Source organism: Thermobia domestica, chromosome 3, assembly GCF_964235325.1.
Source record: "Thermobia domestica chromosome 3, izTheDome1.hap1.1, whole genome shotgun sequence".
In the NCBI taxonomy this organism is placed as follows: Eukaryota; Metazoa; Arthropoda; class Insecta; order Zygentoma; family Lepismatidae; genus Thermobia; species Thermobia domestica.
Window position 1 is genome coordinate 81,740,236 of NC_137456.1, and position 26,666 is coordinate 81,766,901.

At 35.3% G+C, this 26,666-nt stretch overlaps 1 protein-coding gene across 1 annotated transcript in view; it reads left to right on the forward strand.

The window, feature by feature from the left end:
• LOC145680556 (FAD-dependent oxidoreductase domain-containing protein 2-like) overlaps positions 1-26,666 on the forward strand; it is a 605,718-nt gene that overhangs the window by 443,349 nt on the left and 135,703 nt on the right. Inside the window, exon 7 of the mRNA XM_081751188.1 lies at positions 18,080-18,355. Within this exon, the coding sequence (XP_081607314.1) occupies positions 18,080-18,355 (276 nt within the window). The remainder of the gene's footprint in view (positions 1-18,079; positions 18,356-26,666) is intronic.

Consider the following 26,666-nt stretch of genomic DNA (forward strand, 5'->3'; position numbering starts at 1 on the left):
CTGTATGCGGCTTTCGAAATTATCGTATTGTAATAGAGTAAAGAATAGCTATGAGTATTAAGGAGCACATGGCTTCCCTTCATTAAATTTTTGATTTACAGAACTACAAAGTAACTATTAATGCACTTAGCTGAAGCTCGTATATTTTTAGATTTTTAGATTTATGTAATTTCTTACTTCTATAGTTTTCATCCCTTGGCCGTTCTCGCAGAAGATTCGTGGAAGAAATCTTAACAAATCTTCACTTTTTTTTTCATTTTGTTCTCTTCCTGGCAGTCACCTGAGTTCTTCTCCCCACCACCCGCACTACACATCTAGATTCTTCTCTTTTTTCTTCTTTTTTTCTCTTTCTTTGCAGTTTCCACTCTGTCCGTTGCTATAGCAACAACCAATTTCTGACTAGGAAGGACAAGGAAAAAGGAGAAGAAGAATTAAAAAAAGAGTTTAAGATTTTTTTAAAAAAGAAAAAATCTCGGAAAGTTGTCCAGTGTCCACATTTTTTATTGTATATACATTTTTCTTTTTCTTCTTTTTAAATCTTTCTTCCTAAAGTAAAATTTCTGTGAGACAACTTCTCAAAATGCTCGTAAAAGGTTTTAAATTTTGTTGCCGAAACAAAAGTGAAAAGTCTTTTCAGTATTTTCACTGTTCTATTGATGAACACTTAAAACTTTAAACTTACGTCATACATATGTAAATAAAAGCAAAATTTCGTTCTTTCTTTCTTGTTATTACCAAATATTGTATTGCTGTGTAGCCTCTTCTCATAAATATAGTCTCATGCGAAAACTATTTATAACTTTGCTTGTTAGATAGGAAAATCTCTTTATAAAGTTCACATTTTTATATGATATAGTTATGGACTTATAATACCTTCTTCAGGAAATTTAAAGTTGAGGGGGGGGGGGAAGCTTAGGTAACTCCTTAAAATATTTTACCCGTACAATGAGATGCTCTCTTTTCAACCTACTCACTTTCATTGAGAAATAATCAGTAGTTGCTCTTAAGGGAAGACAGATAAGTAAAAGAAATAATAAGTTTTATCCCTAAATGCTTGGGGAAGAAAGACTCATACAGCCTTAGAAGACTATGTACAAGAATTAGTAGATAAGGTGAGCTCCTCTTCCCTTAGCTGTAGCAATAAAAGAAAGCTTCATACAGTTTCAGAAAGCTCTATATAAGAATTAGTAGATTAGGTAAAATTTCTTTTCTTAGCTTCTAGCGATAAAAGAAAGCTTCATACAGCCTCAAAAACCTATTGAATTACAAAACATAATACATTAAGTAAGTTTTCTTTCTATATCGTGTAGCGATGAAGAAAGTTTGAACAGCCTCAGAAAGTTGTATGCAAGAATTAGTAGATTATGTAAGCTTTCTTCCCTTAGTTGTAGCGATAAAAGAAAGCTTCATACAGAATCAGAAAACTATATAAGAAAAATTAGTACATTAGATGAGCTTTCTTCCCTTAGCTTTAGCGATAAAACAAAACTTTATACAACCTCAGAAAGCTCTATATAAGAATTAGTACATTAGGTAAGTTTTCTTCCCTTATCTTGTAGCGATAATAAAAAGCTTCATGCAGCTTCAGAAAGCCATCTACATTAGATATTAGATTAGATTAGACATTAGATTAGATAAAGCCATTAGTACATAAGATAAGCTTTCTTCCCTTAGTTGTAGCGATAAAAGAAAGCTTCATACAGAATCAGAAAACTATATAAGCAAAATTAGTACATTAGATGAACTTTCTTCCCTTAGCTTTAGCGATAAAACAAAACTTTATACAGCCTCAGAAAGCTCTATATAAGAGTTAGTACATTAGGTAAGTTTTCTTCCCTTATCTTGTAGCGATAAAAGAAAGCTTCATACATCCTCAGAAAGTTACATAGAAGCATTAATACATTAGGTATGCTTTCTTCTCTTGTAGCAATAAAATTTATATTTTTATTGAATGAACTCCACCGAGATAACTGCTCTAGTTGTCTATTGCAACAAAAGAATATACAAATTTTGCTATCGTTCAAGAGTTATTGAGTGCATTAACGGACTAGAGAAAATCATCGTTACCCTTTAACATACTAACGGATTGACTTCTTTAATAAAATCGGCCAATATATTCTAGCATCTGTTGCAAATAAAAGCATTCATAAATTATTTTTCTTTCATGAGTTTTCTGATCACTAACCGACTAAAGAAAGTCTCTGTTACCCGTTAACACATTAACGGATTGAGTCCATTAAAGAACTCTTCTGAAACAATTGTTCAAGCTATTTATTGCCAAGAAATAATTCAAAAATTTAGGGATTTAGGATTTAGATTTCTGGGCTTTCGGCATCTAAGGCCATTTAGCCCGTCATGATTTGAGGAGTGACGTCCCCCAGGGTAAACACAGTCCGGGGAAAGGGAAGGAAGGAAGCAGCCTGGGACCTATAAGTTAGGTACCACCCCGGCATTTGCCTGGTGTGAATGAGGAAAACCCAGGAAAACCTCATTCAGGGTGCCTGGCCTGAAAAAGCGTGTTACAATTTTTCGACCGAGTGACCCCACCGGGAATCGAACTAATTCAAAAATTATCTTCCTTTCAAGAGTTATCATGTGCACTAACGGACTAAAGAAAGTCACCGTTACCCCTTAACATATTAACGGATTGACTTCGTTAACAAAGCGACCGAGATAATTACTCTAGCTTCTGTTACAAAAAAGCAGAATTCAAAAGTTTTCTTTCGTTCAAGAGTTATCGTGTACAATAACAGACGGGTTAAAGTCCTCATTAACCCTGACGATATTAATTTATTAATTCCATTAACGAACTAGGCCGAGATGATTGCTCTAGCTGTTAATTGCAAGAAACAAAACTCAAAAATAGAATTCAGAATTGAAGGTTTAAACGGGAGAAAAAGAGGAATCTATCAATGATTTTCTTCACACCAAATCTTCCACACATATTTACATTCCCCTTATATCAAATTAAACTGTCATTAGTTTCCATTGCCCTTTAGAGATTTGCGTGGCATATAAACACACATCCGCTCGTTCCGTTGATGACAGGCGTGGTATATAAACACAACATCTGGATAGAGAGGATGGATGTGATTTATAAGAATTATTTGCGTGTAGTTTGTCAAATAAATCATTCAATACTCAAATCACAGTCTTGGATGGCGTTTCGGACGTTCATTTTTATTTTTGTATACGAGGTGCCTCTGAAGAAGAACTGATAGTAGTCTCTAAAGGGTTAACAAAGATTCTGATTTCTCCAAGTACAACAAGGCTTGTGGTCTTGTCCTTGTAGACTGAAATACTAAGTACTGACTGCAGGTGTAGAAGGAAAGGAGGTGTTGAGGGAGCGAGTTGTCCGCCTATTATGATGTAGTTGACCTGTCTGAGGCGTCCGACGTCCGTGATGATCAACTGGTGAAATTCATGAATTTGAATTCTACTAAAATGTATGAACATTTTAAACTTTACTTAATATATACTGTTTGTGTTCGTTTTCGTTTTTCCAGTTTAACGTCCCACGACTATGCACTAAAGTTAAGGGAGACGGCAAGATAGATAATAACGACGAAAGTGATAGAAAACGAGATAAACCCGAGGAAACCCACACACATATGGTGTTCCCACGAGATGAGAGGAGTGGAGAAGAGACGTTTTCCTCTGACACCTGTCGACACAAGGACAGACGGACGGACAAAGTCATTCTGACACTTATGCATAGTTTAGTATGGAAGTCTAAGTAAAAACCTTAGATGGAAGTTGAATCTATAACGAACATGCCCCGTGAGTGTCAATCCAATTGATTTCAGTGCTATACTAGTAAATCAACATGACACACTTTTCCAAATTTTCGTAGTTTTCTAATACAAGGAGAGTTTAAATTTACGTGGCGATGTTATCAGGTAACAGGACAAACACTATAATTCTCCTGTCTGGTGCACTTTCATCCTTCAACTACTCCACAATTCTATCTTAGCTAAAATGATGTCAATCTTGAACTGGAAATTGAAAATCGATGCATTGCATCTGACTTTTAGTCAATAATTCGAAGTCGTTGATATCTTGCGTTTGAGGCTTGTTATCGGATATCGTTTATCTTCAGCATTGAGAGACGAGGGTGGTTGAGTTTTCTCTTAAGCTGATGACACCTGTCACAGAGTTTATTATTATAGCAAGTAAGCTATATATACAGGATATATCCCGAGTTTTAGGTAGGTGATGATTGGTGTTTTGAAAATATACTACAGCGAATCCTTTGAATAACGGACACCAATGGGAGATGATTATTTGCCCGTAAATCAGAGATGTCCGTTATAGAGTTGTTGCAAGGAAAGGGGTTGAGGGGGAATCTTCCTATAAAGAAATAACTGAATTGTTGGATATAATAAGCGTGTACTGAAAGTCTGTATGTGCTGTAATTTTCTTTTGAAGTTTGTGTAATACTCATGTAAAAATCACTTAATTCGCATACTGATTGTACTAAAAATAAAAGTGATTAATTAAAGATTTTCTATCACTCTCAGCAGTTTATTATGAACAGAAACACGAAGAATTTCAAGTTTAGTTTGAAACTGTTCCGTGTAGTGCTTCACCAGATCATTCATTAATCTCAAAAGACATTTTGTGTGGAAATGATTTTCTGTCTTCACTACTGTATTGTGAATTTATATTTCTAATTGCAGAAAGTATGATCTGAAAGTAACTACTGCCTGTTTTGAACAGGTTACTAAAGAAACTGGAGGAAGAAGAATTGTCCGTGTATGTATCCAATAATGTCCTTAAAAGAGAAGATTAGATTCCATAATAATAAAATCTGTTCATATTATGAATTAGATACGGGGGTTGTGAAACCACGTAAAAATCGCTGTATCACTTAAAAATCTTAATTTATAACGCTGTTTACATGTGTTGAATATATCAAAACAAACAACTAACAATCGGAAGTAAGAGTGAACGTTTTTGCCTTGCAATCGGTTGAAAGAAATGTTTGAAATCTTTAGTTTACCTTCACGAATATTGTTATTAGGGTAAAATGAACGATGAAATATGAAAATGAATGGTGATGAAACATTTGCTTGCTTGGTTTTAGTTTTGGTGTTCCTTTCAACACCGATTCTATAGGAGAAATGCACCTACAGTGATGACTCAGTTCACGGGTCACTTGGCTCATTTGGACCACGACTTTGCACGATCAGTCGGGTCTGCCTAGGTCTCGCTTCTCAGACTCGGTAACGAAGCAATCGAAATAAATCTATAGCACTACTGGAGAATTTTATGCTGAATTAATGATACCCACAGCTCGAGCTCAAATATTAACACGTTCAACTTTCGCTGTGACATTTCGTAATCAAGGTACCATGTCTTCAATATTTTAAATGTAGTTTCATGTTTATTCGGCTTTCTATACTTAAAAAAAAAACTAGTGTAGTGGTTTCTAATGGAGACTGCCCAGAAAAATTAACCAAATATTAATTGATCTGATTGGCATCTCTTATCTTCTACACGTCAAGTTTTACACACTCACTCGATTAAATTTTGACGTCTCTCAAAAGAAAACACGTACGTATACATTTACTTTTCTGTGATTCTTATGCGTTTATACTCTGATAGACCTTGCAGTTAACTCTCAGTGCAATACTTTGATACATATAGATGAACACACCAACAGAGAGAGAGAGAGAGAGAGAGAAGAGGAGAGGAAAGGAGAGGAGAGAATAATACTTATTAGAATTACATTCGCAGCCTCCTACAAACTTTCCAAGGGCATGACGCTGCTTCGTTGTCTTCAAGTCTGTTGAGTCACCAGTCTTAATGTTTTTCGACTCTTTCGAGTCACGTGTCAATCCGTTCCATCAATGGCACCTATAACTAAACGTGAGACCAGGCTTGCATAAGATCCCACCAGGAGGGTGATAAAGCAATTCGAGGAAGTAGATGATTTAGAAGGAATCGGGAAAATCCTGAGAAAACTAGTGAATATAAGCTTGTCAGCCATAAATTTATCCATTTGAACCACTGACCACTTGCACTGCATATTTATTGCACAACTACTATACCCCTATCCTACATTCAAATCTATGGTTGTTCACTATCCTGATAGCTTCTTCCGTTGTTTCGCCAAGAAAATGTCGTTGTAAAAGCGCTGATCGATTTTCAGGAAAATACTGTCTCTTGAAAAACAATACAATGCTTCAACTCGGAACCATAAAACAACAGGAGATACACAGTTAAAGACTGAATATTCTATGGAAATAAACGATAACGGTTATGTTAGGATTAAAGGTCAAATTATTCGAAATCTTTGGCAATCAGTAGTTGGATAATCCTTGGGCTCACAAGCAACCTACAGAACAAGGCAGGATCAGATCCGATTCAAACTTCGCCCAGAGGACACATAATAGAAAAGAAGACAAAATGCCAAATTAGAGCTGCCCCCGTCCAGAAACACCGGAGATATGCTCCAAAATATAACGCACTACGCGACAATATCATATAAGGTAAACGTCTCAAGATACCCGTTTATGTCGAAAACGGAAAGGATGGTTTCACTGGTACATATGGAACGAAGTGAAAGTGACAGGAGGGGCCGACCAGTGAGAAGTGATAGTGTGTTTGTGGCATACGCATGCCAAAACGTGCAATATTTTGTGTAGTGAATGTATCCGCAGTATCCTTCATCTACAAACACCAATGTAGAGCTGCAACGGCGAACTCTCTCAATGTGGTGTTACTGATGCAAAGTGTACTTCCAAAACAAGTGAACGTCCAATCGACAGAACCGATATTGGACGAACGACAAGCAACTGAACACATGCTGGAGATTTTGAACAACCTCGATGTAACAGAAGTGAATCTGGATGAGACTCTCGAAACCAGTAGACACAATTCGAGTCGTTTCATTGTGTGATAAACTAGCCTTCGAGTGGGAGACTTCAACAACTCATGGAACTCATCGAGTCAATGCACAACGCTGCCTTTCTCTGATATTGTGACTGTTTGGGATCTTCGCGAAACAGTGTAGCAAACTGTACAAAGGAAAAGAAACATTCGTAAAGAAACGTAAGCTAGAACATGGCTGGCCTTTCTCATCCGTACACACTTTGTTTTAGATAGTGTTGATTAAACAAACGTGGGCCGAAATGTCCTTTGTTTATATAAAATAGCAAGAAAATAGAACAAGAAACGTACAAAACATTGTCCAGGAGTGGGTTTCAATCCCAGTTAGGTCGTGCTTTTGATCACCAATCCAAGATGATATTTCCTACACTCCGGAGCGAGCTACCGAATTGCTATTCCATAAGAAATATTCCTTTGTAGTTTATGTAGTCTCCAAATGAGTGCTCGTATCGTGGGTTGCAACTGTGGTTTTTACTATCCCAAACGGAATCCCAATATCCTCGAAAGGCATAATGTGTCAAGGCGGATACACTTCCATGCACATACACTCTTGCAGTTACTTGTCGCGTACCATTGTCGTGGGGTCTTGCCCTATTATTCTGTCCTTCGAATACACGTTTGTTTTGTCCGAGTCTTCTACACTTCGTCCCGTCCATACATTACACATATGTTTTTTGCGGTTACATCATTGGTTTTGTTTCTGCATTATGCCTTACATTGATATATCACACACCCCGCTTCTCATTTCAATACCTTACGCTATATCCAAGATCGTGGCTTTCAAGATGGCCGCCAAGTCAGTGTTATAGCATATCAAATATCTTGATGTCATCCTCGTGCTGCCCATCCTTTCCGTTTTCGACATAAACGGGTATCTTGAGACGTTTACCTTATATGATATTGTCGCGTAGTGCGTTATATTTTGGAGCATATCTCCGGTGTTTCTGGACGAGGGCAGCTCTAATTTGGCATTTTGTCTTCTTTTCTATTATGTGTCCTCTGGGCGAGGTTTGAATCGTATCGGATCCTGCCTTGTTCTGTGCGTTGCTTGTCAGCACCAACTTTTATATTCTACACGTCAAGTTGTACAGGCTTGCTCAATTATATTTATTTCACATCCTTCATAAGAAAAAACATGTATCTTTTCTTTCTGTGATTTTCAGTAAAGCTGAAGACACAGCCAATCTTTAACGACTCCTAGGGCTAAAAAGAGTGGTATAGTATCTTCATCAATTGTCAGGTGATCTCTTTACATTTCTTCAAAATCAAAATTAGAAATTTTAAGGTAGAGTTTTACTTTGTTTCCAAATTCATCCAATTTCGTTTTCTGATGCCTTTCTATCTATGCTTTTCTTTCACTTGTGTCTATGGGTTAATCAAATTCTTCTTTGACTGCAAGATGACAACTAACTCAAGGATTGTCGTAAAAGCTGGAACAAGAAGTTTCTTCAATTTTTGGTTTACTATTCGTTGCAGTAATAATGCTGTTTAAAATAGGTGGACAACAAGTTCTTAATAAGAAGGTGTTTCACAAAAATGTTTCTTCTGTATATTCTTCATACATTCTCCTTGAAGCTTTGCGAAGTAATTGTTCTTTAATATAACTTTTTCTTTCTTGTTTGATATATTACCGAGCTGATGTATTATTTATATCTTATTACAACTTACACAGTTGCATATTTTCCTAGGTTCTTCGTTTTACTGTATATATTCGACCTCTTGTTAGCAACAATTTTGCAGTCTTCTGGGATCCAATGAATGTATGTTCCAAATTATTGTCTCTCCTTCCACTAATGTAATTTATCTCTTATGAGATTTTCAAATCTCGTATTGAAGGGAACATGTCAGTAAACTAGTCTTATCTATAAGCAATAAAGAAAGCAATATACTTCCATTCCCATGATTTTATACTGAAAACTGGCGTGATTTTAGGAGAAAGGAATTTTATTGAAGACAACAAGAATTGTATTGAATTTTATGTGACGATGTAGAAATGTACGTTATGTGTGTCAACGTAAACTGTATGTAACATACAGCAAACGAATAACTGAAAAGGTATGTTTTATAATACTTTCCGTATAAGTGTTCCATCTATATTTACTTTCCGCATGAAACAAAGAAATGTATGTAGGCGGTCAGAATCTCATATACAGATGGAAGTATATGATATATAGCTTACGTATAAAACATACGTATACGTTTGTAATATGCGGAAGACTGTTAGATGTCAGACATCCTGCAGCGGAATGATGTAACATCTTAGCGGAAAAAAGGCACTACGTATTAGCATATGGATAACATATGCTTCATAGAGATTTCCGTAGTAAACATAAAGATTCCGTATATTTATACAATATACTGCTCTCCGGATAACGTAGTTTTCTCAGTGCAGAAACTGATACTTCCAGTGATGTTGCAGCAAAGACGTACTAGAATATTTTGCCTCGGCAGTAAGATTGGTGTTTCTAAGAAAGTATTGGTCATTGTATATCAGCGTTGATGCTTCGTACATGTCAAAGAAGGATATGGTTTCATCTCATGATGTCGTGAAAGTTACATTTTTAGCATTATCTTTGTCATACTTCGTTATCAGATAATATATATATATAAGAAAACATACATTCAAGATGTGATTGTGCCAAATATATAGCGATGAATGACAGAAAAGGAACAAAATTGTACCATAAATTGACATCGCTCTAAATACCTGAACTAACACAATACTCTCATTCGTGACAACAAATTTGAATTATAGAGAAAACAAAACGTGGCGTTAGTACCAGTTGATCCGATCTTGGGTCTACGTATGTGTTTCCTCCTTGTTTGAACTTACACTACAATTCTATTAGCAGTTGATAATTGTGTACGTAAAACAGTACTTTTGGTGCACTGATTTTTGTGGCACTTCCAATAGGAATTTTCGAATGAACTCTATCAGTTCTTCTAAACCATATTCACAAGTTACGACGGACGTTATTGTGTACTGCATGCCCACTTCATCATCTACGTTATCTTAACTATTCATATTCATTCAATGCTTCCACGAAGTCGTCTTATCATGAGAGTGTCTGTTCATTAGATTGGTGCTTGTCCGAGTAAAGTGAACCACATTCAAACGCCAGAAAAGAAAAAACAATAAATAAAATTGCATTTTATCAAATTAGTCTATGGATGCAGTCATACACTTTTGTGAAAACTGAGACAACTATTATCCTATAACGAAAGAAGCCATGAGAAGAAAAATCCAACTACATGTTGCAGCGCCCGGTCACAAGGGAAATTTTTCTCACTAACAGTTGATGGAGATGGTAGAAAATTGATAGTCAGAGAGAAGTCAGGAAAATATAATGGATAATGGAAGGTTTCATATTGCAACTTTGTACCATTCTTTGTGAGATATATGAGTGCGCAGCATTAGGACGCCTTGTCTGTTGATCATTGCTGGATGCGTACAATGAATTTTACGGAGTTCAGCACTCAAAGATCGGTAGTAATTGTTTCGCTTTGACAGCGAAAGATATGAGAATCAATGTCACCATTAAGAACCATACTAGAAACAACATTTTCTGCCAATGGAGAAGTTGTTTTGAAAACGGTTCTACACATTAATCACATTCCATCCACTGTTCTGGGCATTTATTATTGGTCATGGCAGATCCATTTTTTTCACCATTAGCGACAATTCAATGCACTTTCCTGGTTATACCGTACATTCAGAGAGTGCACATATTCAAATGGCAATTCTAGCTGACTGAGGTCAACTCATGTGATATCCGTAAGTGGAACATATTCACCTTTACCGGTTGCACGAAGCCACCGAATTGTAGTGGTATGGTATGCCTAACTCGTCTATAATTGCATGAATACTCTTCCGAGTGCAGCTTCCACGATGTTCCTGAAAAACAAATCACACCGTGGTTCGATGGCCATAGGGCTCGAAATTTTACACATCTACGGCGTATAGTGAGTTTGTTTACCACTCCTGGTTCAAATGCAGTGTTAATGTTTCTCGAACTTAGATGCACAGAATGTACCATTTTGAACTCGTAACCACTCGCAATTGTGTGTTGTCTATAGTTTATTTTTGCATGATTCTGTTCACTAACAGACTAATTTCTGACTGACTGAATTTCCGGCCTATTTTCTAAAGTTGTACGTGGTCTGTAACGTTGTGCATGTAGCTTCAGTTCATCCACTAGTTCCGTTTAAGAGAGTGGTTCCCCACCCCGCCCAGTCGTAGGATCGGACATTTTAATTTCATCAACCCAATACATATCTCGGTAGTGTATAATTTGTCATATTTTTATACAATTTTCTGAAATGAAAATAAAAACAAGAACTAAAATAAAACTTAGCTTTCTTTTCGAGCTATTTTCTGTTTCTAAACCATTCTTTTTGTTGATTTTTACCAAAATTAATGAGTAAATATTCCAGTAGCACTTAAGGATAAGGAAAAAGTTTTTCTTCATTCTGTTATTCCTTATAGATATAACACTAGCACTATGCCGATAATGAAATTAAGTAAATAATAAGGAACGTTAAACTCAAGTTAGATGTTAGTGCTTAACTTGTAAGCGCATTGTTGTATTTGTTTAGATTTGTGATATTTTGGCTACACTTACAAATATCGCAGAGGTACACGGTAGTGATAGTTGTTCAAAAATTTCAAGCATTTTATATATTATAATAACAAACTATCCTAACCCAAGCCAATTAAATAGATTTCCGTACTGAAATATTCTTATTCATATAAAGCATTTGGGAAAGATGGATATAATGTTAAGAGTGTTATTATTGGTATCAGAAACGTTGCGCAGGATGCTTTAACTATGATTATATGCGTAAAGGTGATTTATTTCAGCAGGAAGCGAAATCGTCTTTGAAGAGAAAGTGAGTTGTAGGCGTTAGGGACAAGGAAAATGTGACATTTATAATGAAAACACCAACCTACAATTAGGTTGCGTGGGCGTGACAGATGAATGAATGAAGGAAACGTAATTCAGGAGACGATGAACGTTCATTAAGAAACTTCAGTTCATCAACAGATGAAAATTGCCTATTTAAGGCCAAGCCAGCTTTTTCTGAATACAAATACGCCTCGCCTTTCTATTGACCAGAAATTAATTTTGTTTACCATATTCATTTTTAGTTAATATTCTACGTTGAAAGCATTAAAAAAAAGCACTTCATTCACAAGTTGCGCTTCTCTGCCGCATTAAACCCTTATAAACTTTTTTTTACGTGTTTGAGAGTGTTGTAAGGTTGTACTATATGATCATTGATTTGTATGAATACTTTGTGTTTGCAAAGGAAATCCCTTTATGGTATTCAAATTCATTTAGAAATAAATAATTATATGCTTCAAGGAACCAACAAGTTCATTGCGTCGGAAATAAAAGTCTCCCAATGAATAAGTTCTTATGTAAACTCAATACAGTATGTGTCAAAAATTCGGTGACCAAACTTCAGAAAGTGATTTTTTATATGGAATGAAAGAGAAGAGCTGTAATAAAATGGGTCGAAATATGTCTCCTTTCAGAGTTACAAGGAAAATAAATCTTAAAACTTAACAGCTCAAGAACTCGGGATCGATCGCAAGAGATTTAAAGAATTTTACAGGAACTAGTATGCACTCTGTGTAAATATCCATGTTTCACAATCTTCCGGCATTGGCGCAACGAATTGTATTCAGAATTTTCCCTTTCATGTATCAGACAATATTATTGTCAACAATTATGCAACCACACAACAGTATAATTTACCTTCAAAAAGTTCTTATATATATATATATATATATATATATATATATATATATATATATATATATATATATATATATATATATATATATATATATATATATATATATATATAAAATGGAATCAAATTTCGACATTAAAATATGAGTGGAATGATTTTACGGTCGTATTAACTAACTTGCACATGTTTAAGAGCTTTTTAAATACATCTTAAAGTTCGATAATTATTTGCATCTGAAATTACGAGAAAGGACCAGTTACAAGGCCGATATTTCTGGAATTTCGTCTACTAAAAAGTTATGAGAAATGTGTGGTAACTAATACATGGAGTTCGCAATTGTGCATAGTTCAGCCACCTGCTACGTATGGTGCTAGTTGTAGATTAAAACAAATGGCGACTCATTTGGAAAATTGATTTCGCGAAGAAGTCCGCACAGTTATACGATTTCTGTGGGCGAAATATGTAACCGCAGCTGAAATTCACCGGCAGATGGTAGAGGTTTACGAAGAGACTGTAATGTCTTGTCAGCATTTCAGGTGTCGAAAGTTTACGGCAGCAAATTTACGGCAGCCAAGTTTACGGCAGTTTAGCAAATTTTTGGCTAAATCTAGCCTATTTGGAGAGACACTTAGCCATACAAATCTACGAAATGCTTATAACCTTAAATATAGCTTATCTTATGAATCTCTTTTGCCATTTTTGAGTTTGTTTTATTAGCCGTTAAATTAATTCTAAAAATTAATTTTTTTTGAAAGTAAAATATAATTTTTAAAATTAGCCTATTTATCATTATATATTATCATATTAATAGATTTCTCTAGACAGAGGGTGTTTTGTTACGCAACAAACACTTGTTTTTCATTCTTCATCTCTCTCCTCACTCATAGATTTACAACTATTTAACAATACTTATCGACTCAGAAAGAACTTAAAGTCGCTCGAGCAACGGCCCCGTTTGCTACTTTTTAATTATTTTAATTTTCCCATTTCATTGCAAGAATGAAAAGTTTTCTAATACAAATTTAGTAAACTACTCTGATCTTCAAGCCACAAAGAGTGTTTTTGTTTATTTAAAAAAAATGAAATAAATAGGATAATTAATTAGCTTGAAAACTCTCAATACGATCATAATGATTCATGTGGGTGTACGGAGAAATAAGAATTCGGAATGATTCTTGGAAGCATTCATCACATTGGGAACTCCCACACTACACAAACACGACTTCACCTCTGCAAATGAGATTCAATCTATTATCCATTTGCACATTCAAACTGATTTCATTTTTGTCGCCTGTCGCGCGTCTAGTCCAATCATGTTACAATCTTTCCGGAACAGACCTATGTAATCTGTTATAGCTCAGAATCTCAATGAACGAAATCATTCTTTTTTGATAATGGTACCGTGTGATAGCACCGAATTTCACATCCAGATAAAGACTGAACGGATACCGTTGAACGGTATTAGTGCCGAAATGAACGACCTAGTTCAGTTGAGGATTTGGTTCGTCACATCACTAGACCCTTCCTATTTCAAGTGTGCCATAGGAAAAAAAAAAAAAAAGTGAAATATGTTTCGACCTTGCTCACGCTACCCTCCTATGGAGAAAACCTTAACTTTGGTTTGGAGAAAGAGCTGTCCTCATCCAACTATTGAAAGATCTCGGCCACAGCAATTCGTCTGTCTTCTTTCGAGAGAGGTTCGGGAAAACACACATCGACAGCAGGGCCGGCAGGGGCATCTTGGAATAGAAAGGCTCTAGAGCTGAAGCATGATAAACTTCGAAACAATCAACCGGCCATAATCTGTACTACCCTTCGCAGTAACTTTGGTTCAGTGTAACCATTTTATAAATAAACAAACAAATAGAAATGTGCAAATATTATTCTATTATTCATTTGAACTACGTAATAGCGATAGCTGTTCTATCATAACAGACAGCAGCAAGTTATTTTCTTGAAAATCAAATAAAATGATAAAGCCAAAACAAGAAATTCAGTTCTGGCGAACAAACCTACATTTCTAAGAACATTTTGGTTTCCTTGAAGTTGTTGTTTCAAGCGGAAATGAATGTAAATTTCCATCTTCATTTTGTTTGCTTCAGCGAAAGCACATGGCTTCTACACGCTTCTTTCTCTATCATATAAAAGAAATAAGTGGAAAATGGCCTAATGCGGCATTCGCATTTCTATCAACCGCTAAGAGAATTATTAAAAGAGCTTTCAAGTACAGTGACTATCAAAGGCAAAAATGAAAACTTTGCAACTTTCGCTGGTTGGATTAGTTCACGTTTACAATCACATGAGCTAACGCAATCCTTTGATACCAATTTTTCAAAGTCAATGAAGTTCTCTAGAAAGATAAGTTTAACACTCTCTTACCACTTATTAGGGTTGCCAGATCTAACCTTTTTCCCGAAAGTTTTGCTTTTTTGGTACGTTTTCAGTTACACGTTTCTATTTTCCCGTAAATCGACCTCTTTTTGCGCTTTTTTTTCAATAAATAAAATAAGTGATAGTCTCTGACACATTTGAAATATTTTCATAAGTTAGTGCGAAAAAAGTAATTATAGGAACTGATTTCGAAACACACTAACAACGCAATCCAACGATGTAACTTAATGCTCAGAGAAAAAAATATAGATACAACAGATTACGTTTTCAACTAGCATCCATCTAATCGACACCCCAAACTTATGTTTAGGAGTAATTTAGTTTTTAATATCTTAGCCTTCATCCACCACCACCGTCTTAATCATATCACAGTTTTGATTGGTCGTAATAAACTAATGGCAGAAACTAGGCCTACTGTGACCTAATAAAGGCAGAACACGTGGTTGTGAATTTCGATATTATTCAAGATTTTTTTTAAAATAAAGAAATGGGTGTGGGACTATTAAGGTACGCAAAGGCTTCCTTAAAATACAAGTAAAAGATAACAAAGATTTGTATAATATGCTTGATTGGTTGGATTTAGTTTAGGGTCCGTCTTAATAGGAGGCTATATGAGACGGCAATGAGAATCAACAGTTTATCGTGGGACTCGAACCACATAAGCTCCCACCAGGAACTGTAATATACTTTTTTGAGTTTTATGAGTTGTTATTATTTTTACTGAAACTGTCTCGGTATTCTATGTTGCTTTGTCAAACCATATATGTGTTTGTTATGTGTGAATTACATATATCATATATATCTTGCATTTTTCGTCCTAAAAATCGTAAAAACTTACTTTTTTCTCTCTAAAAATTTGACAACCCTGCCACTCAGAAAGAATAAACAGACTTCATGTCAAAGGTAATCATAGCAGAGGTGATGTTTATAAGAGATGTTCGTATACAAGGTGACACTTTTTGATTGTCCATTTCATAAAACGGCCGCATGTGTTAATCTACTTAGCTGGAATTACGTGTGTCGTAACTTCGCTGGAAAAAATGAAATGAATACTTTAAGTTTAACGTCCCACGATTATGCCGGTTAGGCTAAAGGAGACGGTGATAATGAAAAATGAGTGAAATAGTGGAATGAAGAAAGTGGGAGGAAACGTTAGAACCCCGAGAAAACCCACGAGCACGGTGTTTGTGCACCACAAAGGCCACAGGGCGCGAGCTGGGATCGAACCAGGGACCCCAAGCACCGGAGGTGAACGCTCTATCACTGAGATACCGCGCTCCCATAACTTTGCTGGAATTAAGTGTATTATCGTGTATATATATATATATATATATATATATATATATGAGTTTGAGACATCAAGATCATAGTGCAAAGATTGACCTCTTTTGTTGGTTCTTCTAAACTGATCAGCATGTAAACGGTGGGGTAAAAATAGTAATAGCGAGCCATGATATTCTGAATGTTACGAAGCGTTTGGACAATATTACCGATATCTGAATTAGATTACCCTAGTGATTCATCTGACTTAGTCCCCATGATGTTTAGCTGTTTTCGAAGTTAAACATTGCTCTGAGAGCGAATATAATTTCGCGGCATTTCTAGAGTGTATTCTCCTAAAATCACTAAATGTTTTTATCTACTTACGCATAACGATTTGAAATTTTCGTTTGATTTGTCGTCAAAAATAGTTACGATGAGTCATTAATGGGCACCTTTTCCCCTTATTGCTTCACTAGTTAATTAAGAAAGCAAACTCACTGTGTTGTTTACTTTCATTGTTCAGAATCAATTTTTAGATTTTCAAAAACAAAATACAAAAAAAAAAAAAAAAAACTAGAATTTTGCGGAAAATACATGTGGAGATTTATTTTCATCTATGTTGTTTTGTTCAATCTATCAATTGCTACATGTCTTATCTGACTTTTTTTTTTAATTTCTATACTTCCACAGATGTAAAATATTGAATACATTAACATATGATATTAATATCAGACTATACTTTTTTGAATTGTTTCTGAAGTATTCTTACGTTGTTTGTTTGACAAAGTTCGTTTCTATATGTTTCCGGTATAAAAAATTCAGACTGTTTCCATACTTCTTAGTAATTGTATCGAAGAGACCATAGGCTGTTTAGAATTTTTTTTAAATAATGTGTATCTTAAGGGGGAAGAGGAGGATTCAAGGGCGAGAAGCTGGTTTTAAAAACTATGCCAAAAATAGAGTATCTTTCAAGAGCTCCTCTTGTTAGGAAGATGAAACTTGGTATGTAAATTCATTTTTAAAAACAAAATGATATACCCATTATTTTGGACTATACGTCATTTTTCATACGGCGTTCTAACATCTTGCTACTGTCGTATTAAAAAGCCATGTGAAGGTATACTTCCGATTCAGTTTCATTCAGTAAGTGATGTGATTATCGTACAGCATCGGTTTCTAGATTCAAAGAAAAAAAACTCGAATTTCACGAAAATTACTCACGAAGACTTCTTTTCAGCCATCAATAGGCAATACAAATACTATGGTATCAGACATCCCTACTCCCTAGGCTACGAAGGGGACTATATGTAAAAACAACGACCGACGTTAGTCTCAAATCCATAGTTTTCGGAACCGCTGAGATGAATACTGACATTACCGATAAGTCCAACTTCAGCCCCATTGGAATTGGGAGTGGGAAGGAATGAAAAACAGTGTCCAAATTGATCGAGATTAGTGTCATATCCATAGTTTTCAAAGCCGCTAAGCTGATTGGTGATGTTTCCGATAGCATTTAAGCCCAAGGTGAGTCAAAAATGTACTTGCCAGCTTATTCGGAATTGATTGAGGCAACGCCACAGACGTTGCTCTTCGATATTTTTTCAGTCATTTATTTTCAATATTATTCTTCTTTTGGGAAGCCAGGCATTTCTACTAGTTAGAAAACGAAAATGGTATTAGATCGTAAATATTTCCAGTTATTCTACCTTTAAATTACAGAAAATTCTTTTAAATTGTAGAAAATGACAATTTGCTTGTTCATTTGTTGCAGAGCAATTAACAACAACCTATTGGACACATACCAACTGAAATCTTTGGATGGTATCTTGGAGGCTTCAGTGGATGATATGATGTTGGAGAAAAGAAATGGTAAAATCTACGTACAGTTTCCATGGGACAGTGTGGCAAAGGACTTCCTCAAATCTCATGGGACTTCTATTCGATCAATCCCAGGGGAAAGAGACGTCGACAACTTCTCGCTTAGGGAGGGATACGACCATGTCATCATGTGCCTCGGATTCTCCTTTGATGACTCGATTTTTCACAAGTAAGTAATACTCGTATAAGTCAGCATTTTATATATTGCAAACAATTTTAACCTAACACAATTGAATATGTGCTGTGGAAAATAATACAGTATTCAAACCATTTAAAATTAATTTAATGTAAAATAATGTTTGTTGACGTTCAAAACATTACATTAGAAGTAGGTTACTTACAAGTATTTACATTATAGCTACAGTGCACAACATGTGAAACAGAGAACGGTAGCTATGTATAGAAATACGCATGAGACAATGGTTGAGGTTGTTTTGTCTCGACAATAGATCATGAAATTGATATTTCCTCTCAAAAATTGAGTTTGTACCTATTAAAATCTTCTGTCTAGTCAAGAATCTCGTTATGGATAAATACTGTTTCGTCTCGGAAAGTGTATTTATTTCTATTGCAAGAGCTCTGCTTTGTCTCGCATGTCGTCAGGAGAGTTTAGTCTTATCTCGAAAAGTGTGTCTATTGTTATTGGAAGAGCTCGTCATGAGAATTCAGTGTTATCTTGGGAAGTGTCTATTGTTATTGGGAGAGCTCTGTCTTGTATCTTATCTCATCATGAACATTTAGTTTTATCTCGGAAAGTGTGTCTATTGTTATTGGAAGTGCTCTGTCTTGTATCTTGTCTCGTAACAAGAACTCAGTTTTATCTCGGAGTGTATCTGTTGTATTGGAAGAGCTCTGTCTTGTATTTTACCTCGTCGTGAGAATTCAATATTATCTTGGAAAGAGTCTATGTTATTGGAAAATTTCTACCTTGTTTTGAATCTAATCACGGAAATGCTTATCTCTGATCTCTTTGTAACCATATATAAATTCCAATTTCAATAGAGGAATATTGGTGGAAATAGATCTTACTGCTGATACGTTGAATTCATATCAAACCACTTTTCTTTGCTGTATTTTATCATTTTCGCTTCATAAGGATTCAATATTCAAACCGGAAATGACTGGATTCACCATATCTGGTTTTATTAAAGGAATAGTAATATAGAAAGTGCTCCACTCTGGGACATTAAATCCATGTAAGAAAGAAATAATTTCTCGATATTCCAGCTGTGTCTGCTCTACTATCCATAATCGAAAATGGAAGCAATCAACCTCTAACAAGGAAAAACTAGCACATGTCTTTTTTCTTTTTTTGCTCAAATGAATTTAAATGAAATAAAATTTGTAGTTTTAGGTCCACGATTAGTCTGGAGGATAAAGTAGACGAATGATTAATGAAAATGAATAATTGTAAAAATAATTGTTAGAATGAAAATGTTGGAAGAAACGAGCTCAGACACGATGTTGTCCACCACAAACTAAAATGGTCTAGGATCAAACCAAGGACCCCTTGGATTAGAGATGGGCTCTCAAGCATTGAGCCACTGTGCCCATGTTCGAGGTAGAATCGAACCAAGAACACTTTGCATTAGAGGTGAGCACTCAGGAATTGAGCTACGGTGACCAATCTTTTTTGCTCACGGTAAAGGGGATTAATGACAAGGAGGTCACATGTGTTTTGGGTATCACATTAAATTCATACAGCATCGATGCCGAGAAGGAATATTTTTTTTTTTTTTGCGAAGTAAATTAAACTAATAAGTATAAAAATACAATTCTAATAAAACCATTTTTGAAATACCATAAAGTTATTTTTAGGCATATAGTTCTTTCAATTTAGTTTATTTTTACACATCTTGAATAAAATTTAACTTTCAGCTTCAAGGTAAGATTTTAAATTAGGAAATAACATTATTAGTATGCATTTGACATCAATTTCAGAATTCAATCTTATATAGAAATTGACAGTTGGAGTTTTGGAATTGACAGTTTAATGGGATTAATTTCGGTCATATTAGAAAATGGAGTTACATGCGAGGCAGCTGGAATGTTCACCCTTGAATTTCGTTCCTATTTCAAGTACAAGCAGGAATAAAGGAGAAAGAGGAATAACTAGCTAGAAAATATCTCTTACATTACAGTAAAAATTGATCATTTTGAGCTTATATATATATCCAGGAACAAACATTAAGGATAATTATTATTGCCTTCATTTCTTAAGAATTCTGTACTTACTGGTACGACACTTGCCGCAAGTGAGATTTTTGTACGTTACGATGGACACGCAAGCTCAGTGGTAAGCGCTTGTCTCTAGTGCTAGAAGTCCCTGGTTCGTTCCCAATCCATTTTAGTTTGTTGTAGACAACATCGTGTTCATGAGTTTCCTCGAGATTCTCCCGTTTCCATTACTCATCCGTCTTCTTTATACTACGGGACATAAGCATCGTGCTTAAAGCTAAAAGATAAGTCTGCATCTCGATTGTATATTAACCTTTTCCTTTTGAGTTAACGTGTTTTAGTTCTTTGGACCAATGATATTCCCATACTTAAGTTTCACCACTTTAACTCAGTACCTTTTCTCAGTAGCTTTCCTTATCTTGTAAATATCCATGTTTCATTTTCTCTTTAAAAATTTGCTTCTAATTATTTTTTTCACTGTACTTAACTAAGTCTCTCAGTTCCGGGCCGCGGTAGCTCAGTGATAGAGCGTTCACCTCTGGTTCATGGGGTCCTTGATTCAATTCCAGCTCACGCCAAGTGAGTTTTGCGGTGGAAGAAAACACCGTGTGTGGGGGTTTTCTCGGTGTTCTCTCGTTTCCTCCTACTTTCTTCATTCCACCATTCCATTCATATCTCATCACCACTGTCTCTTTAGCCTAGCCGGCATAATCGTGAGACGTAAAACTTAAAGATTTCATTTCATTTCAATTCAAGTCTTTTCCGTACTCACATTTAAACTAAGGCATTACTTAAATCAGTTCTCTTGCAATAAATATATGGTAAAATGTATAGTAAGTACACTGTGACAGGAAGAAAGCTAGATTTTAATCTAGAAAATGCTGGAAGGCGAAATTTGGCAGGATTCTGTATCACACACAAGATTTTCTGTACGTGGTTATATACAAGATTGTTGCTTAGCCACGATCAAACTGTGCAGCCACAAATACGTAGAAGGAAATCATGTATGTTCTCCGTCGGTACCCAAAAGATACAGAAAATCATGCTTACGTACTTTGATAAATATTATATGATTGTGTACGAACACTAAACAGTCCCTTTCTTGTGTACAATCCTTCTGGATGGAAATAAACATACAGGGAAAAGAATAGAGTCGCAGTAGCATCTAGAAAATCTGTTTGGAACATACGTGCAAAGGTCAGTAAGTGTATGTCATCTAGGTTGACCTGGCTCCAACTCAGTACTGAAAATCTGCACTCCAACACAGTTTGTAGTTCTTCTGCCGTAGGAGCGGCAGCACCTGAAACGTCGCCTGTAGCCGGAATGTACGGATTTACAATGGATATTCCTTTTTAAGTGTGCTCGAATTTTCTATCCGTGTGAAGTTATGAAATGACATATGTTTTGTTAATAGTGATATATAGAAATTTATAGTACCTTCAACCTTTGATATATGTATCTTTACTTAGACCATATACAGTATAATATACAAGGTATTCGGTAACAACCCCAAAATAGGAAAATGAATCGTCAGAGGAAAACACGAAAGAGATTATAGACTAATATAAGTGCAAAAATGACACATTTCGGAATTATAGTCCTCTAAAATTAGTCGGAATGTTAAAATGAAGAATCATGAATTAAGAACGAAACCGTATTGAAACATACGAAAGTCAACCATGCTACGTTAATGGAAGCTAAGCAGAAAATACCTACCATACTGTTACAACCCTCGTTTGCACTTGTTTGTAACAATATTTTTCTTAAATTGTATTAATGTTAATTAACTCATTCTATATTGGTTTGCGTCACTGAATAGATTTGATATCATCAGAATAGTCAGCTGAGATGGCAAAAGATTACCATTGATTTAAAGTAGGATTCACAGTAGAAGATTATTTTATAATTATTCCATAAATCTAAAAATATTTTAAACGATTTATAAAATAGTCAGTTAGAAATGGATAATTTTATTAATTGAAATAACTATATTTATTATAATAATTCTAACAAAGCCGATTATTAATTTTAAAGATCAGAACTAATTTCATTGTCCTACACTGAGAAAAATCCGTTCTCCGGACAGCGGCATATTGAACAAATATACGGAATCCTCTTACTTACTACAGAAATCAGTACGGAGCATAAGTTGTCCGTATGCTACATAGGCACTGCCCTTAGATGTTACATCATGCCGTTGCAGGATGTCTGATATCTAACAATCTTCCTTATATTACATACATATATGTATGTTACTTTTGTCAGCTATATGTTATATACGTCCATTTGTATGTGAGATCCTGACGCCTATATTGTTTCATACGGAAAGTACGTATAGATGGAACACTTATACAAAAAGTATTATAAAACATGCGTTTTCAGTTATACGTCTGCTGTAGGTTAAGTCCAAAAACCACAGGAATTACAAACGTAATATACGATTTTACGTACACCACATACATTTTTTCCCAGTGTGATTGCTTTTGAAAGCCCTGTGTTTAAATGCGGGCCTGTCCGTGTTGATATCCATGAGGTTCTCTCTAGCATCTAAGTTAGCAAATAAACTGGGTTGGAGATTTCGCCAGGGGTTTTGGAAAGGATTTGACACGTAAGTTTCTACAGGTGTTAAAATATTCAATAAATTAAGATATAAAGCTGTCAAAGTGAGATGAAAAGTAATTTATTTTGATTATTACGATCGTATAAGAGTTTTTGAACTGAAATATATTCTAAAATAAGCTAAAATAAGGAAACTTCGGCAAATAATCCCAGTCGGGTAATAACGGCATTTGAAACTTTTGCACTCTGCTACCATGAATCTATGTTTCGTAAGTCGATCATTCATAGTTGTGTGGTAAGCAGTGGCAGGCCCCTAGAAAGCCCCAAAATGTAGGGAGGCGGTAGAAGTTAGGGGGCCCGACCCAACCATATTATAGTTCTTCACCATATTATAGCTCATTTGCACGCTTACCGTGAAAATTTTAGGAGGCCAGTACAAATTTAGTGGGGCGGTATGCGTAGACCCCCGTGGATACAGGCCGTGGAACCGGGAACCAGATTTTCAGTTGAATAAACACGCACAAATTCAGTACACCATGAGTCTTACACAAGAGCAGAGGTTCACTGTTTTGGAAGATTACTTTGAAGTTAAATCATACGAACGGTGTATAGAGATCTTTAATAGAAGATAATCCAACGCTGTTTCATCAATTTTTCACACAAGACTTTCTAGTGAATGTTGGTTAAAAATTACAGAACTTCCCTACGAAAACTCGGGAAATCTCTGAAACGGGTTTTACAAGAGGTAGGAGAATCTTTGTCATTTTTTCCAATTTTTTTGTTGCTGTTATTTTCAAACACACTATATATAGGTGTTAACCACTAGACTAGCGCGGATGACTCATATGATTTCCTATTGTAGATAGAAGAATCATGTGGTTATTTGAATAACAAATATTAACATTCATTGTATTTCACGAAAAATACTTAACGTCATTGGTACATTTTCCTGTTTCTGTGTTCATTCAACCATTTTCGCTTTGAATTGTAAATTCAGGTCACTCATCTGTAGGACGGTACAGTATGTTTGCATTGCCTTTACATTCGTTGAGTCAATTACCTGATCCGCTTGCATTGTTCCTTTATCCGTAACATCTATCTTTTATCTCAATTAAGAATTCAATTTCATGAATGAGAATTTGCAGGTAACGCGGCAATGACTCTATGAAAATAAATTCACCCGTTGATTCTTTAGGTAATGTTTTAGGTATATTGTTTTAAAATTGAGATTCGCTTTTCTATTATTTTTACAAATACAATAGTTTGATGAAACCATTTTAATCTTCTATAACAGTATTAACATGACATAACATTTTTGAGTTTTACGTCTCACGAGTATGCCAGCTAGGCTAAAGGAGACGATGGTGATGAGAAAGGAATGAAAGAGTGGAATGAAGAAAGTGGGAGGAAACGGGAGAACTCCGAGGAAACCCACGCTCACGGTGCTCGTCCACCACAAGGTTCACTTGGCAGAAGCGGGGTTTTGAACCCCGGGCCCCATGCACCAGAGCTCTACTACTGAGCCACCGCGGCTAAATATGAATATATGCTAATCGGTAAATCTTATCAAGCAGTACTGAATGATATAGGCAGGGCCTAAAGTGGATCTGAAGAGACGTCACGCCGTCCCTCGTGCCTATCTTTACCCATTGTAATATTTTAGGAAGTGGAGGGACGTCCTAGATACTTCTAGGAAGTGGGGGAACGACGCTCTCTCGCATTCCCCCTCACTTCTACCTCCTGGATATAGGTGATTGTAAATGTCCATGTGAAGTTTTCCAGAAAATCGAGAAAAGCTCATTGTTTTTTGTAAGCCTAAAAATAATGCTGTACTATAACCACGCCAGGAATTAAGATGAAAAATAGATTAAGATGAAAATGATATTCAAGCATATCCTCATCAACTCTTCATTATGACACTAGCTAAACGACAATACACAATATGGTTAATAAGATAGAAGCCAGATATATGTATTAAGAACACTGCGTTTCTAAAATCCCCTAACTTCAATTTAAGAAATTACTATAAACAATTATATATTTTTCACATTTCAGTTATTATAACATGAGCATATTTATATGCAACTGTAGTTTGTTCTTACATGAGGATAAACAACAAAGTTTAACATTTAGAAAAGATGTTTAAAATGTTTACCATCAATTGCTAAGTACAGGTTAACACGATGACACATATTGGAGGCCACTTCGTGCAGTGTTGTTACCGCCGATGTTGCTCACTGCTCTAGTTATGTTCTCCTGCAGGTCCTGGATTATCCATGGATTACTTCTGTACACTATGTTTTTAAGATAGTCTCACAAATAAAAGTTTAGAGGGCTTAAGTCTGGCGAGCGAGGCAGCCACGAGATTTTTTTTTTATATCAATCTATTCCAGAACAAAGTCTGAGCATTTACATTGACTCATTTGATGTATGGCTCGTTGCCCCATCCTGTTGGTCTTAAAAGTCATTGTCTGCAACAATATTTGTTATAACATTGACGCATATTAAAAATACAATATATACGTAACATCACGACTTTTGTAGTATGGCGATTCTAGCGTAGTACTTTGAAGTTAGAGTGTGAGTGACTAAGTACTGAAACGTTTGGATCAGATTGTATATCAGAACCAATATTCACTAATGTCAATCGTTTATTTTATTTGTGTACTTGACAGGCCCGTAGCCAGCTCAAAACTTTATAGTCTGGTCTCTTAACAACAAAAAAGGCTCGGATCGTGACAGACCGGACACAAGTATGAAACTTGGCAGACTGAAAGTACTTTGGTATTCAATTCGTTTTTGGGTCGGGTGCCAAAATTTTCTGGCCGCCATTTTGAAATATGCCGCCATATTGGATTTTATGTAATGTTCTCTTAAAACATCATTATCTCGGTAACCAATGGTCCGATTTTGATAATTCTTTTTCTAAATTATAAGTTAATCCCGAATGTAATCGATTATAACAGTAATGAAGACAAGGAAATGTGATAAAAACGAGAAAATTAGAAATATTTAAGATTTTATGAAACATATTTACATATAAGTTATTTTTTCTCCAAAATGATCCATTTTATGAAAACATGTACCCTATAACATTTGAAAGAGCATATAAAGAGCTTTAATTTGATGTATAATACTTTAAAAGGTGATGAAAAATAACCGAAATATAGTTAAATTAAGAAATCAGTACAATAAAATACAAAGAGTGTGCAGAGAGTCAACTAGACGAATCTTATGTTATGTGATAACAAGCATGCTCGGAACCTGGCAAATTAATATTTTTTCTCCACTTTTGTAAATTGTTATTCAAATCAATATTATTTGCATTATTGCTATTGTTATTAAATGAACATTATACTGTTCATATAAATTATATTATGTAAGACACTAAAAAGCCACATCATAAATACGTCTTTGCATATATGTCAATTTTTAAATTTAACTCTTTCAAACATAATAAATAGCTACTGAAAAACTGAATATTCCAAATCAAAATGCTAACAAAGTGACAAAAATTGATAATATCCAATCGCCTATTCCACAAAGAAAAAATAATTCTTAGTCACATTGCTGTTCATCACAGGAGCTTCCGCAGCAGCAAAGATCTGTATATTGAAAACCATTCGTTGAACATACGCACTGTTTTGAGCAAAGAGGAAGAGCTTTGCAGCCATACTTTAGCAATTCTCTTGAACTTTTAGAAACTTCTGGTTTGGTCATCCATAAGGGCTTCCAAGATCCAC